This window comes from Rhipicephalus microplus, chromosome 2 (genome assembly GCF_043290135.1).
Source record: "Rhipicephalus microplus isolate Deutch F79 chromosome 2, USDA_Rmic, whole genome shotgun sequence".
Classification (NCBI taxonomy): Eukaryota; Metazoa; Arthropoda; class Arachnida; order Ixodida; family Ixodidae; genus Rhipicephalus; species Rhipicephalus microplus.
This window is the reverse complement of record NC_134701.1, coordinates 177289755-177307820: the sequence shown is the minus strand read 5'-3', so window position 1 is coordinate 177307820 and position 18066 is coordinate 177289755. Positions and strand designations below refer to the sequence as shown.

The following is an 18066-nucleotide window of genomic DNA, read 5'->3' as shown; positions in this document are numbered from 1 at the left end:
CGCACGCCCACGCACAGGAAAAAAAATTAAGTCTAAAAAAAAGATGTTATTCCCCGTAATTTGCGAACTTGAGTGAGGTTCGTAGACATGTACGCTTCGTATAAGCAATTAGGAAATGGACTTTCCTTGTCGGAAAGCCGACCGAGTGGACGCGCCTAATCGCCGACGCCGAGAAAGCACGCATGAAAATTACGCCTGTTTGATATTAAAGGGCTCATGCTACTGATGCCGATTATTTGTCACAATAGTTGCAATATATGTTTTTTTTTATGTCGCTGTGCATATAACACGCACAATACACATTTTTGTGCTTGTTACGTGTGCGAGCTACCCAGCGACAGAGCAACAGCGGGGAATATGGGAGAAAAGAGACAAATAAAACAACTGTTTAAAGTGTAGTGCCCAATTTTAAGCAAGAACGGCGGTCTTGAATGTGAAATGCATGTGCGAGTATCATGCTATCGCACAACCAAGATGGCACAAGAATGAAATAAACGAAGCTGTAATACGTTTGCGGAGAACTGCACCACGAAGATGGTTGGGAAAAATAATGCCGTATTTTTTTTTTTTTTACAACAGTTTCTCATAAATTGGAACGATAAACGTGCGTTCAGGCCTGCTGCGTACGAGTCGAGTGATCTCCATGGAATAATTCATCTATTTGACGTAAATGTATGCAGCGAAAACCATTCCCAAGAGGGTATTGCTCAACCTTCGCCGTCAATTTTTAACCACGATCTGGAACGCTGCCACAGGGATTGCACCGCGTGAGTGTGTTTACTTGCTAGTTTTCCACCAAGGCCGTCGGTAGACCCACGGTTCCAGTCTTGTGACCGCCTACGTCATTTCGACGTCAGGGCGAGCCTCCAGCGATCGTCACGGCCGCGTTGCCACAGCGCGCATTTCTCCGAAGCGAGTCGTGTAGGAAGGATACGCCGACACGGAAAAAAAAGCCTGCTGGTCTTCTATCTCTCGCTTCGAGACATTTGACACGCCGATGTCGGCAGGTTTGATGCGTTAAGTACCCTTTTCACAGAGGATTCAACAACACGCGGAAATAAGCGACTCTAGCGCCTCCTACGACTCCCGCTCCGAAACTATCGCGTGGTGCTTTCTTTTTCCTTTCTTCATTTTCCGCGTCTGCGGTCCCTTTGGTTCTCCCGGCCTCGTCGATCTCGTCGGCGTGTGTGTGAAAACTCTCCGGCCGCACCAACGTGCCAGCAGCACCGCAGGACCATGCTTGCCCGGTCCCTTCGAATCATCAGAAACAACGTGAGTTCCCGAGGAAACAATACGCGGGCCCGATGTGATTGCATTCCTCAGAGCGAGCGAGCCAGCCGGCACACCGGCAACAACGTGCGAAAAAACTTTCGTTCACTGCCAGTCCCACGTTTTAGGCAGTTCGTTCTCCACACCATCAGGCTAAGGCGTGTTGCTACTTTCGTGAACCTTGCACAAAGCGTATTCACGACACTTGCTGTTTTTGTTCACCCGCGTAACTGTACAACTACGGAGTACCGCACGAGAGTACAGCTACCTTCGCCTGAATGTTGAAACCCGTTCGCAACGTTGCAAGGGCGATGTGGTCAACGCGAGGCCGGCGTCAAGGTTCCTCCCATGGTTCATCCAAAGAAAGGTGAACTTGTTGCAGTTAGGATCAGACGTAGCCAGTCGAGCTGCACATTCAGTTCTACTGCGATGTAAGTTAAGTCGGGCGCATTTTTTACATGTCGAGCGCTACAATAAATCACCGGCGCTAATTTCTTCTCCAATCAGGTGCTTTATCGTCTCGAGTATCTCTCGAGTGAGTCGTACGACAGGCCGTGCGAGCCGGCCTTTCTTACTTTGACATGTTTGCCCACATGCATTCATGCCAACTGTCTAGACACGAGATAGCGTTTCCATATCGGGCACCGCGCGGTGCATACTCTCCCGTTATCGGGTAGCAAGCGCAATAACGAAGGTGATATCGGCGTCTGGCGCTGCTGCCAAGACAGGTTTGTTGTGGATTAGAGGTCCGTCACCTTTCCCCGAGCTAGCTTGGAGTACTACAGCGTGAATGAAATGGAAAGCAGTGGGTCGTTGATTATGAGTTGTCTTATGTATCTTCATCATCTGTTTTTGCTGGCTCTGATCAGGTTCGCTATTCCTGGAGCGCCGCCGACCAGGCAAAGAAAGATGCCGAAAAGGCGAGATCTACGTTTTTGGTAAATACTGTTGCTTCCTTATTTTTTTTATAGCTGTCTGTCTCTCATTTTTGTGCTTTACGTGCATCACTTACACGCTTGAATGAACGGCTGTGCATTTCTGGGTGGGAATGGTGCTTTAGGAACACACAATACAATCTCGCTAAGCACTGACACAGCAGCACTGCTTAACTTTGCTGCAGAATGTTATGGGAAATAAGTCGGCCTGCAGCCGTAACGAGAAATGGCTGAGTGTTATTTCATGAACTGATTTGTATATTGCGTTTAAAGATCATGTTGACTGCAGTGTTTACTTGCTGTCTAAGTTGTGTGAAACAGATTTTGTGACAAGCAGTCAGCATTTATTTTTGTGAGGACCTTGAAAAGTGTTAAGTATGACTGTTGTTTAAGGGACACTAGAGCAAAAAAATTGTTTGCGTATTAGTAAAATACAATTTCGCAATTCCGAAGACACCAGTCTTACTGCGACATGACGCTTAATAAGCAAGAAAACATGTGAAAAGAAGATGTGGGTGGTGATGCCACCATGAGAAAGCTGCACCAGAAACAGAGACGTAAGAAGTTTTGAAGTCATCTACTGTGTTCTACCTAGCTTTCAGTTGATAAAAGTGATGCTTATTGTAATCTGTGGCTGTCATAGACTTAGTGTACGAAGTTTCAGAAGATTTGATCGAGCCAATGCCACGAAAATACATATTGTAATTTCTTGCGTCACGCGCGGATAGTTTGGCGTGAAATTTAAATATGAAACTTCAGCCTCGATTTTCTGCGTTAATAATGAACATATGAGGGTTAAACACATGGCAGAGTTTTCAGAGTGCAGTTTGTCAATCTAAACCAAGTCATTGTTCCTCATTAGTGTCCCTTTAAGGATGTGCCATTTTGTAATGCTTCTGTGACATTGTAGTATACTACGCCATAATAAAAAAGGTGCATTTGTAGTGTGTCTTTGCCACAAAACTATGACAGTCATCTGGCTCGCTCTCGTTTCCTATTTTGAACACACCATAGGTTTGATACATTCTGTTCAGGAATGCAATATTATGCTGATAGTGTGCCCACTATCTATAAATGGAATACACTTGGTGTGTGGAAATCACACAAGGAAAGCGCCCAAGATGGTTGACGATTATAGTTGTCTGGCAGAGTCACCCACTGTACGCCATATTTTTTTCTTTTCGCAATGCATGCATAGAGAGTGGTACGTAAGCTGCAATAGTGATTGTCTGTAAACGGCCTGACCCAAAAGCACAGATCAGAAAAAGATTTTGAACAGCGTGCGTTGAAGTTGCGCCATTTCACGCATAAACGAGCCATCTTTTGTTTTCATAGTTTAATGACCTCGAAGTGGAGCTCATGCCAGCCGCCAACCGGAAACCGAAGCCCGACCCCTCGAAGCTTTTGTTCGGTCAAGAGATGAGCGACCACATGTTTATGGTGAGGTGGACCAGCGCCGATGGTTGGGATAAACCGAAAATATCGCCTCTGCGCAAGCTCGAGCTTCATCCTGCAGCCAAGGTTCTTCATTATGCCCAGGAGGTACAGTGACCGAGCTTCCTTTTTTTCTTTACATGCCAACGCGCATTTCTTTTCTGTGTTGCACCTGTAAGCAGAAATATATAGTTCATTGTAAACAAAGTTCTTTCCAGCCTAAACAGGGTATTAAGAACATGCACATCATCTACGTGTGTAAGGCAGTCTTATAGTAAGTAAAATCGAAGATCAATTATACATATTTTTGGCAAGCAAGGACAGACCTTATATTGATTGACCCATGTGGGACATCTGTATTCTCGTCGTGTTCCTTAGCAGAACTTCATCCATCGATGCAGACATACTGTTGCCCATTTATCAGATGCCGTAGTCCTCCCATTTGGACAGAATTATTTTGTGCTTGACAACATCGAATGTTTTTGCTGGGTCATTAAATATTTTTATATAGAAGAACTTGTTTTCAATATTTTGCCTCCGTGGTGGTCCAGTATATTATATTGTGCGTGACTGCTTACGTGAAGGTCGTAAGATCCAATCAGAGGCCACATTTTGTTGGAGGCAAAGTGATTGAGGCACATGTATTAGAACCCAAGATTGTTACAATTTCCAGAGGCCTCTACTATGACATCTCTCAATCATCTCGTGGTTTTAAGGCATAAAACCCCAGCATTTGTTTATTTTTATACATTGCCTAAGCTCTGCTTAGCCCTCTAATATGGCATTTCTCAATCACCAACATAATACCTCAACATATATTTCAGTATTTTGCCCAACTTTCTTTTAGCCTGTTCTGTGTTTTTATTTTTTATATATCCTTATTGCACATCTGACAGAAGTTTATGTTGTAGAAATAAAGTGTTAAATTTGTTTGAGACACACCTTTTCTATTATCCTGGACAAATATGAAAGCAGTGCATTGGGCCAGTAACCTTCGAGTCGTAATTTGTTTTTGTTTTTAAATACCAGCCTAACTTAGCCAAGTTTTAAAGAGCACTGAAAGATGCCTTATGCAAACAGTTTTGTTCTATCTTTTCAAGGCTCCACAATCAAATTTGCCAACTACGTCTAGAGAGATAAGCATATGTTGTCATGTATGAAAAAACTAGTATTTAACGACGGCAAGGCATTAAGGAGATTAGTTTGATGAGAGGGGTTAGGTGAAAGAAGATGGCTTGATTATTTTGAAAACAGCGGGGCTGTTTAAGCTCTTTGTTCCGCAAGTCCACATGCCCACAAGACCAGACACGGCTGCGCCTGGCGGGTGAAAAATGCAATAACTCAGCTTACCCGTGCTTTCTTAGTCCTCTCTTTCATCTTAGGATTGACTATAAGGAAAGCAGTTTGCTGGCTGGGAATATACATTGGAGAAATGAAGATAATTATAGTATATTTTATTGTACCACCTAATAACACCTGCGGCTAGCACACAATAGATGTGCTATATAGGTCTTTGTTCAGTTTATTCATTGTGTATGCGTTCTGAAAAAAAAACAACAAAGAAAACAGAGAAGTGCAGAACAGCTGAACTGAAGAGAGAAAGAAATATACAGGGAGATAGAACAAAAGAAAAGTAAGAAAAAAAATGTGGAAATTGAAAGAGATAGAAATAGAGACATCAATAATTGTTGGGGTTTGACATCCCAAAACCATGATGTGAGTGTGAGGGCCGCTATAGTAGAAGGCTCAGAGAATTTCAACCACCTGGGGTTCTGTAACGTGGACCTAAGTCTATGAAGCAAAGACAAGAAAGGTGATAGAAAAGAGAGGAAGAAAAAAAAGTCACAGGTTTGCTGCAAAGGCAAAGCAATGAACGCGATAGCAACAAATTGCAAGGTCACGTGCAGAATGGCAAGCAGATCGAAACGTGCCCCGCATTTCTCATTCACAAAGGACGCACGAAATGTACTCACAGGTATGTACTCACAGGAGGCTATGCAACGATTGCAGTGACCTTTATGCTCACGGTAACTGCAACAGAATTGTTCCGACGAAACTCAAAGGCTAGTCAAGACGTACAATTCTCCCCCCTACGAGATAAGGGCGGGCGATCGAGCGTACACCCCCTTGTTCTCTACGCGGGCCAAAGTACGCGTGAGAGATGAGAGCCGCTGCGCGTTCACTGCGCCATCTTGCTGATAATGCTGAAAACACGATAGTTTCTCCCGAGATGCTTGCCAACAGTGGTAAGTGGTAGATATGAATAGCTTGCCGTTTGAACGTTGAAGGAGGTACCTCTCGGTGGTTCAGTGGTTAATGCCTCACATTGACGATGCGGAGGTCCCACATTCAATTCTATGCGCCAGAGTCTTTTTAGAGAATTTTTTTCTTGCTTGTTTTTTCATATATATATATATATATATATATATATATATATAGTGGGAGTAATAATTCAATGGGCCAGTTAGTCTTCGTTAAGGTATGGGATATGGCACAACGGGAGCGTTGTCAACAAGGATATATATATATATATATATATATATATATATATATATATATATATATATATATATATATATATATATATATATATATATATATATATATATATATATATATATATACATGTACTGTGCACGACATCGACGTCAATGCCAACCCCGGTGGCAAAACCTAGCCGAGAGTGTCCATATAATTGCTATCGCTACGAAACAAGCAATGCCATACATCTCTGCGGTTCCATCAGACTTAGCACAGCTAGTGCATAGCTGCCTCATTTTTTTTCAGCAAATCTTGAGAGGTGCTTGGAACTCTTGGTCTTTTGCTTTGTGATGAGGTACACTGTGAAATCGAATATTTTTATAGAAACTCGTATGTTACTTTTGTGACAATTTTTCTAACGGTAAAAACTTTTGACTTGGCCATGTGCATCATCTGTGCTCTGGCGTTAAGTGCGCTCCGCATTTCAAAATAGTGTTTGCTGCTCTCATTATTTGTGAGTGATTATAGTCTGCTTTTGAAACATGCAGCAATTTCCCCATGTTGGTTCTTATATATTTCATGTCATTCTTCCATAACTGTGGCCATCTGGCATTGAGTGTGCGCTGATGAAAAGTATCACTGTAAAAGCTCTGACGGATATGGGTTAACACGACGAGTTCTTTTTTTTGTTTTTTTTAACGAGTTCGTCCAAGTTCTTGTGATAGTTTGAATCAGTGCACAGAAATTATGAACCTGGATGACTGATCTAGCATTGCTGTTCTTGCTGTCATCATTCACCGTCATGCCTTTCGGTTCTGATCAGCTGCTTGCTGTGGTGCTCACATTGGCATTGCCAGTAGCGCTTAATCGCTACTGGTATGCTGATAATTGGGTGTGCTTCCCACCAAAGCAAGCACGGCGCTCGAGCGCGTCATAAAAGATCAGGCAATGCCTGTGTGCCTGCGCCGATTAGCTTCAATGCGGGACTGCACCCTGTGCGCTGGCACCTCGCGGAGTGTGGCCTTGGTGTGCTGTGTTCTTACCAAGAGTGGATGGCACTGTAGATAAAATCATAGAACATGCTCTCTTGAGAGCAAGGTGCAATGATAGTTGTGGCTGGTACGTAGTGCTTTCAAGGGTGCTTGTGAGGCAGTAGCGATAGTTGCACTGGCATATTTTACTATATTATTTTGTAGTGTATGTTTTTTGCAAAGTCATTCCTCACAGACCGTTGACACTATTTTAACGTATTCTATGCATGTAGCAGGGAATCGTTTTTAGGCCTTTGTAAAGCCACTTGAGATTCATAAAATAGGCTTGGAAATGATTATTAAACATTCCACAACAACTCGTCATGGTTTGTGTGTGTTGTTTGTTCTCTGGCCACTTCTGGCCCTTATGGCGACGTACTCGGTCAGTCATTGCACATTTGTGTGGTCATCTGGCAAATACTTTCTTTTATTGTACCCCACCCGTTTTCCCTTATGCTGTTGGAAGAGCAGCAGGGTGCGTTCGTCAGGTCTCCTGCTGTGTTGCCTTCATTGAACCCTACTACTTTAATCTTCCTGCGATATCCTGGGGTCCGAAGGGGTCATTTAATAGCTGTCATTTTCTTGAAGTTATAAGTTGAGCAACACTTCGTTGTAGTACCAAGCTAGTGTCGAGGACACAATGTTCCAAATAATTTTGACAATATTTTGACAAGTCACTTGAAACACCCTGTAAAGACAAGATAGGTTCTTTTGAGTTCTTACAGTAGCGTAGCATTTTGAGAACTCTGTGAATCGTCAATACAACCAATGAACATTGGAGCCAAATGTGCTTTTCGAAGCTGTGGTCCTGAAACTAAACATTTGTTGTTTTGAGCATGTCAATTGCAAGCTGCTGGTTCTGCGGAGTGTAATTCGATGTTAGCCCACATTGAAGGTAATCAAGAACGAGATTATCCTGCAGGAGCTGATGTTCTTGAGAGCTCAGGGAAAATGTTTTGCGAGACTTCAGCAACGATCAGTGCCTTACAAAAAAAAAAAAAGTCCAGTATGTAGGTTAGTTCTGAAGCTAGCCAAGGTTCTTAAACTGGCGCTTCTATGCATTACTTTTAACAGAGTACTTTCAATGGCTCTGATGTAGCTTTTTTATTCTCTCGCTTTAATGTGCCTGCATGTCTGAAAACAAATAGACTAGGGTTAGCGTGTTTTGTTTAAAAAGATTTTACCTCTATTGAGCTGTTTCTCAGAATTACTTCCAGCTTTCAGACATCTCGGTCCTTAAGTTTTAGCGCATTAATTAGCATTGCGATGTGTATTAAAAATTCTGACTGCAAGTATAAGCAGCAGGTTGAAGTGCATGTGTAGAAAAAAAATACATTGTTCTCACTTTTTTAGTGCTTCGGGCACATAGCTTGATCCATATGTACGCATTTTTTTACACCTATTCAGGAAGACATGCTTATTGTAATATTTTGTGGGAAAACATGAAAGCATTAAGCAGACCTTTCTTCTTGTAAACTGCATGGGTTTCTCTTTGACGCAGCTTTTTGAAGGCTTGAAAGCGTACCGTGGCCACGACGACAAGGTTAGACTGTTCAGGCCAGAAATGAATGTGCGACGACTTCTCAATTCGGCTGCGAGACTTGACCTTCCTGTGAGTATTTTTCATTTATGCTTCACACTACAATTAATCGCTATAGTTTAACTTACGAAATCTACACCGTGGGCTGTCGGGGGTCTCGTGAAGTGGAGTGTTCTCTGGTAATACCCACTACCTCCAGTTGCCGACCATCGGTCTTAATGTAATCATCACTTAAGCACTTCATTTGTAATTTCTGCGTTAAAAACTGGCTGCCGTTACCGCAGGTATTCTGTACTGCGAGGTGTTGCTTCACACCAGAGCACCATAAACACGGAGCGACAAGGCAACGCTTGTGATTCTTGTAGTGCGTGAGCTATTATATAAGAAACTCACTGTAGTGACATAATCAGCGTTCATACGGGTCCTCGAAAACCTTAAAAACCTTGAAAACCCTTGCATTTAAAAAGTTTACTTTAAAGGCCTTGAAAGTGCTGGAATTTTCACATATCCATGAAAATCCTTGAATTTTCTTTTTTTTAATCGTTGTACATTTCACAGTCCATTATTAGTGATGCCATAAATATAGCAGGTGGAAAATGTAATGTGCCCATCCAGCGCCTCCTCTATTTTTTTAGTACCTGGGCAAACGCTCTCCTTGGGCTCCACCTTCGCTCGTTGCTGCTGCATGGAGGTGGTGCGCGAGTAGACTATGGAAAGCTGGCTCAAAACGGCAGCGTGTATTAGAAAGCTCGCGAATTCCTGTTTTTGTGCAAATTCAATTGCATTCATGCTTCTTGTAAGCTTTCAAAGGTAGACAGGGGATGTAAAGTGTAAAGTAATTGAACATAGCGGCATGCTGTTTTTCATTGGGCTCCGACCAAGATGGCAATAAGGAGATGCTAGATTGTCTTTGATAATATCATGTATAACCCGGTTTTATTTACCAATCGTCCAGGCTACATCCACTTAAAAGTAAATACTAGACATCAAAGAAGGTTGATACAGCATGTCCGGATTTCTTTCCGTACCTCCTGTACTTGTTCCACAGACAGTCTGTCAGAGTCAGTCTTGGCGAGCCCAGAGAATGGAAAACAAGCCGTTTAGCTCCAATTCTCAAACTTGGAAAATCACCTTTAGAGCTGACGTCATACCCACCAATAGCGCTGGCTAGTTACGTGGGCTAGCTGATGGAGCGAATGATTCTTGCCAGACTCGAGTGGTTTTCGGAACAATACAGAGTCTATCCAGACGCCATGGCCGGCTTTCGTCGTCTTCGTAGCTTCATTGACAACGTCATTGATTTCGTGACATATGTACAACACCAGAAAATGAGCCGACGGCTATCTGTAGCATTATTTTTGAATGTCAAAGGAGCTTATGGCAATGTCTCCCATGAAGCCATGAGGACTTGATGTTTTCGAGTCCGTTGACTTGGGTGGGCGAGTGTACCGCTGGATCTGCTGCTACATTCATATATGAGATCATTGTTTATGGAAACTGATGATGGGCTGACATCTGATCATTATGTACTCCGTGGTGTTCCCCAAGGTGGTGTATTGAGCCCCACACTATTCAGTCTTGTCATGATTGGCCTTGTGGAAACTATACCAGAGTCTGTGCAGATATCTATCTATGCAGACCATATTGGTGTTAGGTCATCTGGTGTAACACGTCTGCAGGTGCGTGGGAAACTTCAGAAAGCTGTGAACTTCATTTCGGCGTACCTTAGAGAGCAAATCCTAGAGATATCTTCAGACAAATATCTTCAGACAAATCAGCGCTGGTCGGGTTGACGTGGAAGGTAATGACGTCATATCCCATTACCATCAATGGACAAATTGTCTGCTACAACCGCACACACAGGTTCTTGGGAGTCACCATTGATCAAAATCTCTACTGGAATCCCCATGTGGCCACTCTGAAAAAGCGCCTAACAGCCATCTCCCAACTTTTCAACTTCCTTGGAGGAAAAAAAGTGGGGCGCGTCAGTACACGCAATGTTGCAGTAATACAGGACGTTGTCTTTGGGGTACCTGCGGTACAGCTTGCCTGTTTTGACAAACACCTGCAAAAGTAGCATACGTACAATCAAAAACGCCCAGGGTCAGGCACTCGGACTTTGTCTTGGATAACCACGGTGCACATCCACAGCGGAGACCATCGCAATCGGCAAATATCAGCCAGCCTCAGTGCACAATACTTTAGAGGTGCTTCGAGTGCATATTAGGCACCTTGCTCGCGCCCCTGCCCCGCCGTGGTGGTCTAGTGGCTAAGGTACTCGGCTGCTGACCCGCAGGTCGCGGTATCGAATCCCGACTGCGGCGGCTGCATTTCCGATGGAGGAGGAAATGCTGTAGGCCCGTGTGCTCAGATTCTGGTGCACGTTAAAGAACCCCAGGTGGTCGAAATTTCCGGACCCTTCCACTACCGGGTCTCTCATGATTATATGGTGGTTTTGGGATGTTAAACCCCACATATCAATCATCAATCATAGCTCGCGCGCCTGCCCACCACCTCGCTTCGCTTCCAGAAGACCGACCGAGTGCCTCCTTCGGTAAAACAGTATTGAGTTACCGTGAGTGCATTCAAGCAGGCTACACACCTCCGGAACGTATCCTGACACCCCCTCGGTGTTTAGATCGTCCAAACCTACGCTTGACATTGCCAGGAATTCGCAAAAAGTCGGATCTCTCGACACTAGCTTTGAAGCAGCTGACTCTACATATGCAGCATGAAGGATACAAACACCACATTAAACTTTATACGGATGATTCGACAAATGTTAGGGGATCTGCAGGAACTGTGATATTTTCAGCAAAAGCCGAAGCCATCCGATTTCGAACGTCTCACAAAACAACATTGACAGCCGCAGAGCTTGCAGCAGTCTGCTGTGCACTCTGCAGGACGGATCAAGAAGCACCCCTAAAATGGTGCATTTTCACCGATTCGAAACCAGCTCTGTATTGTATTTGAACTGCGCTATCTCGTGGACCTCAAGACCAATTGGTGCTGGAAACAAGACAATTGTATTAGCAAGTACTACAGAAAGGACACGATGTAATTTTTCAATGGTTACCAGGCCACTGCGGAATCATCCATAACGAGCATGCCGACGCTGCAGCAAAAAATGCTCACGAAAATGGCATGATGGATCCCATTACACTGTCAAGAAGCGACGCAGCAGCAAGGATTATACGCTCGCACACTATGTCACCAGTTCTCTGTGTAACACGCCCGTATTTCTACACACTCGTCTTCACCGTCTGGACCCACACCTACGACTTTCCATTTCTGGGGTTATCCAGATCTGAGATAACTCTTCTGTGTCGCATGTGGCTTGGGGTGTCTTTTACGTCAGCCTTTGCTTGCCGCATCGGATGGGCAGACAGTGCCGCGTGTGGTCATTGCGGCGCTGAGGAAACCATCGAACATATTTTGTGTCAGTGCCCTCAGTAAAACTGTCAGAGACAGTCCCTGTCAGCATTGTTCGCACGCCTTGACCAACTGCATTCTGAAAAATTAATGTTGGAATACCGGAAAGATAGAGCTTCATGCCAAAAAGCGACGAAGGCCTTCCTGAAGTTTCTGCGATCGACCCGCCTCGTTGAATATTTGTGACGTTTTAGTGTGTTTGTGTGCTTTCGCTTCCGTTCTGCTCCCTTTCTCTCATTCCCTTTTCCTTACTTTTTGTCTCCCATTTCCCCTTCCCCAGTGCAGGGTAGCGAACCAGACACTTGCTTTCTGGGTTAACCTCCCTGGCTTTTTTCATACCATCTCTCTCTCTCTCTCTCTCTGTCAGTTGGTGCGACCGGTTCGACACTTCCAATCGTGTTTGACAGTATTCAAGTTTTATTTTTCTGTTTGAGACCATTGCAACCTCATCATTTGCATGCCTCAACATGTCATACTGTTGTGTATAACTCTGCTTATCAAACGAAAAGAAATCGGATTGTTTTTTTTAATATTTGTCATAGTGATAAATAAAAAAAAATATAACCCCCAGGTTCTCTCATGTATACCTGAGACAACTGAAAGGTGAAAACCATCGTCTTTTTCGTCCCATTCAATGTCTTGAAATGTTTCTTGCTTCTCTCTGAGACATTTCTGTGCCTAATGTGGTTTTCTTACTCCCTCAAGGATTGCAGACAACGCTAGCTTTCTGCCCCTCAGCTGGTTATGCATCGCCTCTGTGATCGGCCCATTTTAACCATGCGAAGCTGTAATATTACCTTCCAAAACACGATATCATATGATGAAATTTTCATGTAACGATGATTGCTTCCATCATTTGTACTGACGCAGCCAACGTGGTACGACGCAGGCGATCATTTCTCGCTTTTGATGAGGCTTTTGATGAGGCTTTTGCCTAAATACTACACTACAGCTGTCGACGATCAGTGAAGTTGCAGCTGCTGCTAGTGTTCGGAGGAGGGATATTGCAGTAAGCGGGGGTAATAATTGGTCTTTTAACACATCTTCAAACTACACAAATTATGTAGCTGTCATTTGCAACCCGAATATTTTATAGATTATTACAAGGGGGGTGGGGGGCAGCTCAATACTACCCTTCACGTTTCCAAGCATGGTCATTGGTATCGCTGAACGTGACTGCGCTGCTTCTGAACGGTCACCAATGTGGTAAGGCTGTTTGCGACCACTGCTATGTGCAAAGCTAACATTATGTCCCGAAGCTGGGCACCAGCCCATCTTCGGGACATAATGTTAGCTTTGCACATAGCAGTGGTGCTAGTAAATATCTAATAAATAGTCTACCAACACGTCTGTCAAGCTGTCACTATTTCAGTTATGTAAGCACGAGGCTTTCTAAAGCAAGAAGCTTGGCTGCACTTCGTGATCTTTTCAAAAAATGGTGCTGCATTATGTTACAGTCGATAGTGGGGATCTTGTGCGCTCTAAAGGAATCGAAACTCAATCAAGAATTTAGGGTAAGTGAGCCAAACGGCTAGCGGGGGTCTGCGGAGACAGCAGTGCCGCTTTGGTCGGTGGATGGCTGGACCATCACAGGGCGAGCCGTGGCACGACGTTCACGCAAGCCTGCGGTGAATGCATCGGCATCAGTGAGAATGCCGTCTGCATCTGGAAAGCAAGCGAGGTGTCGGGTCGCTTCTTGTGCTAACTAGCAGACGATTGCAACTTGTGCAAGCTATGCTGAAATCTATGAACTTGTGTCCACACAAGTATGGGAGGCGGTATACATCTAGTTTTTCATTTTCCTGGCCGCCATTCGTTGGTATTCTGGTGGTATAGTTGAAACTAGCAGCATCATTAAGACGATCTTTGGGCATTTCAATGGTGACCCTTGGCTTTATATGAGAACTTGTGCTTGATGACTTGAAAATGTGCCTTTTTTCTCTTGCCTCAAAGCTACTGAAATTTCATGTATTGTAAGCTTTGAAGAAAGACAGTAGACCTTTTTTGTCAGGTTATCATAGTTTATTGTAACGAGACCCAACACTGTCTGTAAGTATTAGCAATTGTAAATGTTTTCAGGAATTTCATTCATGAATCATCTCTTAGGTAGCAGCTGTTTTTGAGGTTACTATCTCTGAAATGCCTCTGAAAAAGTGTACCGTGAACATACAATAGGTAGTGATGTTTTTAACATCTGTGCCTCGGTATCTTCATCCTTTCTCTGTATAGGGCCCCACTGAGCTTATCTCATTTCTGCTGTCTTCATACCCTGCATCCACTTTCGTAAACAACAACTTCCTTCATTCTCAGAGTTAAGCCATGTGTAAGATGAGCTAATGCAATCAAAATATCAATGAGGGGCTCCTAAAAATTTCTCTAGAGGAGGTGGACATTCTCTAGAGGAGGTGGGATTAAAATTCAAATGCCAGGAGCTGCAGTTTTAGCGTGAAACCTGTATGTGTGTGTAGGGCAATTTAAGGGGTCCAAGTAGTCAAAGAATGATCTGCCTGTCGGAGTTTATTTCCTCACGAATCAACAGCTGCAACCCCTTTTAAATGCCATCTAGTACGAGCGGTGTTTCAAGCATTTGTCACACACTATAAGTGTGTGACAGGTCTGCTTTCTGTCTCCTTTCGTCTCGGCAAGTGCGCTAAAGGCTATGCAGCAGGTGGGACGATGAGGCAAGATGCTGTGTTTGTACTGCATTGCGCGCCATCACTCAATGTGCTTTACTTTCTTTTTCTTTGAATCCGCAGCTTACAATCATTGTGATCATGAGTGCGTTGTTATTCTACATAATATGTGTTATTTGAGCTCTACAGAGCACAGCGTGAGCAAGTCGCAAGACCTCGCGGCAACGAGAGTGTGCAATGCACGATGCTCAAATCAGCTAATGGCCGTAAGCCAAATTGATGTCCTAATGCTAATAGCACTTATCGTATAATTTATCTATGGAATAGCAAGCAATTGTTAGCTGACTTTGCAACTTAATTGCAAAATCTGTGCCATGTGCTGTGCTATAGTACTTGGCTGACATGTTCACTGAAGCCTCAAAGCATGTTTTTTTGCCATGTTCAAGTGGTGCAGGGCCTCTTTAATGCAGTTTTGCCTATGTGAACTGGAGAAATGAAGTTCATATTCATGTATATTACGATGCTGACATGATATGCTCGTGCAGTCTTACGTAGCAAGTATTTTTTTTAAGAATAGCGGGGAACTGTCTGAGACAGCAGGGACAAATTTCAAAAATGTATTGTTTTAAGGATTTCGTTGGGTCTGAGGGATGCTACAGCGTAGCTTACTCAGCCAAGAAGTTCGGCTGGACATTGTAGAAAAATAATACTTGTCTAACTCATTGTAGTACCACTGTTCGTCTCAACGTCATTTGCACATGCCATTGAGAGAGTGACGGGATGAGTATAATGAAAAACTTCAGATGAGGTGTTTGAGATGGCATGAAGCAGAAAGAAATATAACAGCTTAGTTTGTTGACAGTTGAATGTCATGTAATTTCAGTCATGACATGACTGTCCTAATTTTCAATTTGCATCATAGGAATTCTGGTGGGCATTATATTCACTATATGGGGCTTTATTAGTTTAGTGATGAATTCAGACATGATGAATTCAAAAGATCTCAATGTCACAGTAACTTCTTCTCTGTTACATTCCAGAAATTCGACGGGGACGAGTTCTTGAAATGTCTCACGAAGCTTGTGTCCGTCGAGAAAGACTGGGTCCCCAAGTACCCCATGAGTTCCCTCTACATTCGACCTACAGTCATAGGCATTGAGGTATGAAGTTTGTGAAACAATTTTTATTATGTTTGTGATCATATCTAAATGGGTTGTGCTGACTGTAGACACTGAAAGAGACATTAGAGAGAAAAATAATTTCTCTTTTATTAATAAATTACTCCTTCACAATTTTAAAATTGCCACGCTTGACTCGTGAAGACGCTTGGTAAGCAAGAAAAAGGGCGAAAGGAAAATGTGGTTGACGACACCATCTTGAAATTCTTGCACCAAACGTGACGTCGCTTTTAATGGCATCTACTAGCTCCTATGTAGTTCATAATCAGTAAAAATGAAATAAATTGTTATCAGATGGGGCAATGGACAGCACACACAAAGTTTCAGGAAATTTTATTTAGCCAGTGTTGCCAAAGCGTGAAATAGTCGATCCCAGATATATTGAACTCAAAGGGTATCGCGAAATAGTTTGATATACTGATGATTCAAAATAAGAAATCCGTTTTTAAAGCTTATATTAATGCATTGCAACTCTTGAAATGGCTTTCAGAAATTGCAGTAAACATTACCATGATAATTTGCTCACGGTATGTTTTAGAAGCAAGTTATCGCACTTCATTTCGCGTGAAAAGGTCCACAGACTTGTCTTGTTTTATGTGCGCCACCAAGTTCATGAAGTCATCCTGATTAATCTAGCATTGAAGCTTCAAAACCGAGTGAATTTAGGACTTTTGGCTACAACAGTGGTGATTAACGGTGAACGTCAGCGCAAACTCTGTAGCTAGTAAAATGTTGTTTAACGGCGGCGTTAAAATGTTCATAACCGCACGGGATCACTTCCATGGCCACTGGCTGCGTCAACCATGATATCGGCATTGATGCAGTCAGAAACAGTGATATTGTCATCATCCCCGATAATCTGTACCCCCGACAGATGTGGTGCCTGAAAATGCTAAGTCACCCAGCCATAGTGGTCTAGTGGCTAAGGTACACGGCTGCTGACTTGTAGGTCAGGGGATCGAATCCTGGCTTCGGCGACTGCATTTTCAGTGGAGGCGAAAATGCTGTATGCCGGTGTGCTCAGATTTGGGTGCACGTTAAAAAACCTGAGTGATCGAAATCGGAGCCCTTCAGTACGGCGTGTCTCATAGTCATATGGTGGTTTTGGGATTTTAAACCCCACTGATATATCAATCTATCAAAAATGCCAAGTCGCAAAATTATTTGAGGCATTGTACGCAGTTGTCAGTAGTGATGGTCCACCCAGAGTCGTCGCCTGCCACCAAAGCCAACGAGGAAGCTGTGCAAGGCGGTGCTTTGCTTGACGTCATTCCAAGCACCAGTCATCAGTTTTATCGCTACGAGTGATGCGATGCTTGGTTCGATCCCCGAAACAATATTCAGCAAGAATGAAGGGAAAACTACTGAAGTCTACAAGCTGCGACAACGCTACAGTGTAATAATGCTCTCTACAAACAGATGTCTATAGCATTAGGCGCTTTGTAGGTAGCGGCAAGCGGAAAGCAAGAAAAAGCGCAGCCACTGAGACATGTATTTTATAACCGAAAAGCCCCAAAATATGTCGTGAGGTTGCGGATCTTGAAGGCCATGTATTTCGAATTCGCATGTCATTATGTGCGTACAAGCAAGGAAGGGAATGCGAACGTTGCAATGAGGCTGCAGAGTCACTTTGCATTCATTTCATTTCAGTGTCCTCGGCAATTGGGCCTTTTGAAGTCACTATGTCCACATGTTACAACCTACGACCGATTGTGCATCACGTGCTGGGGCACTCGCAAGAAGCGCTGCGCAATTAACAAATTGCACCACCTTTATGTCACCTGAGTGCAAGGAGTGTTTGGAACTTGTTAGAACACGGCCGAAAAATTGTCTATCTTTGTCAGAATACGCTATCTGGGCTTCGGCCTGGCACAGGCTTCGGTATATCTGATGTTACACTCCGTGGGAGTTCGATATGCACGACCAACAGTCTGATACTTTTGCATGGGAAATTCAAATGGATTTATCAACTGTTCGATATAGCGAATAATTCGATATGTCCGAGTTCACCATACCCGGGATCGACTGTATACACTTTAAAATCTGTGATGTCACGCACGAAGATCCAGGTGCGAAATTTTAAAACTTTGAGCTTGATTTTCTGCTCTCTCAATAAACCTATGATGGTGCATT

General features: G+C 43.5%; 1 protein-coding gene across 2 annotated transcripts in view; it reads left to right on the top strand.

The window, feature by feature from the left end:
- The window catches only part of Bcat (Branched chain amino acid transaminase), a 48400-nt gene that overhangs the window by 7550 nt on the left and 22784 nt on the right, over window positions 1–18066 (top strand). The window contains exons 1-5 of one of the 2 annotated variants that reach the window (XM_037421762.2): window positions 1005–1272; window positions 2139–2207; window positions 3540–3746; window positions 8652–8762; window positions 15796–15915. In XM_037421762.2, the coding sequence (XP_037277659.2) occupies window positions 1237–1272; window positions 2139–2207; window positions 3540–3746; window positions 8652–8762; window positions 15796–15915 (543 nt within the window). In that variant the 5' untranslated portion in view covers window positions 1005–1236. Of the gene's footprint in view, window positions 1–1004; window positions 1273–2138; window positions 2208–3539; window positions 3747–8651; window positions 8763–15795; window positions 15916–18066 lie in introns of those variants that run through there. The other variant, XM_037421761.2, reaches the window with a different exon arrangement.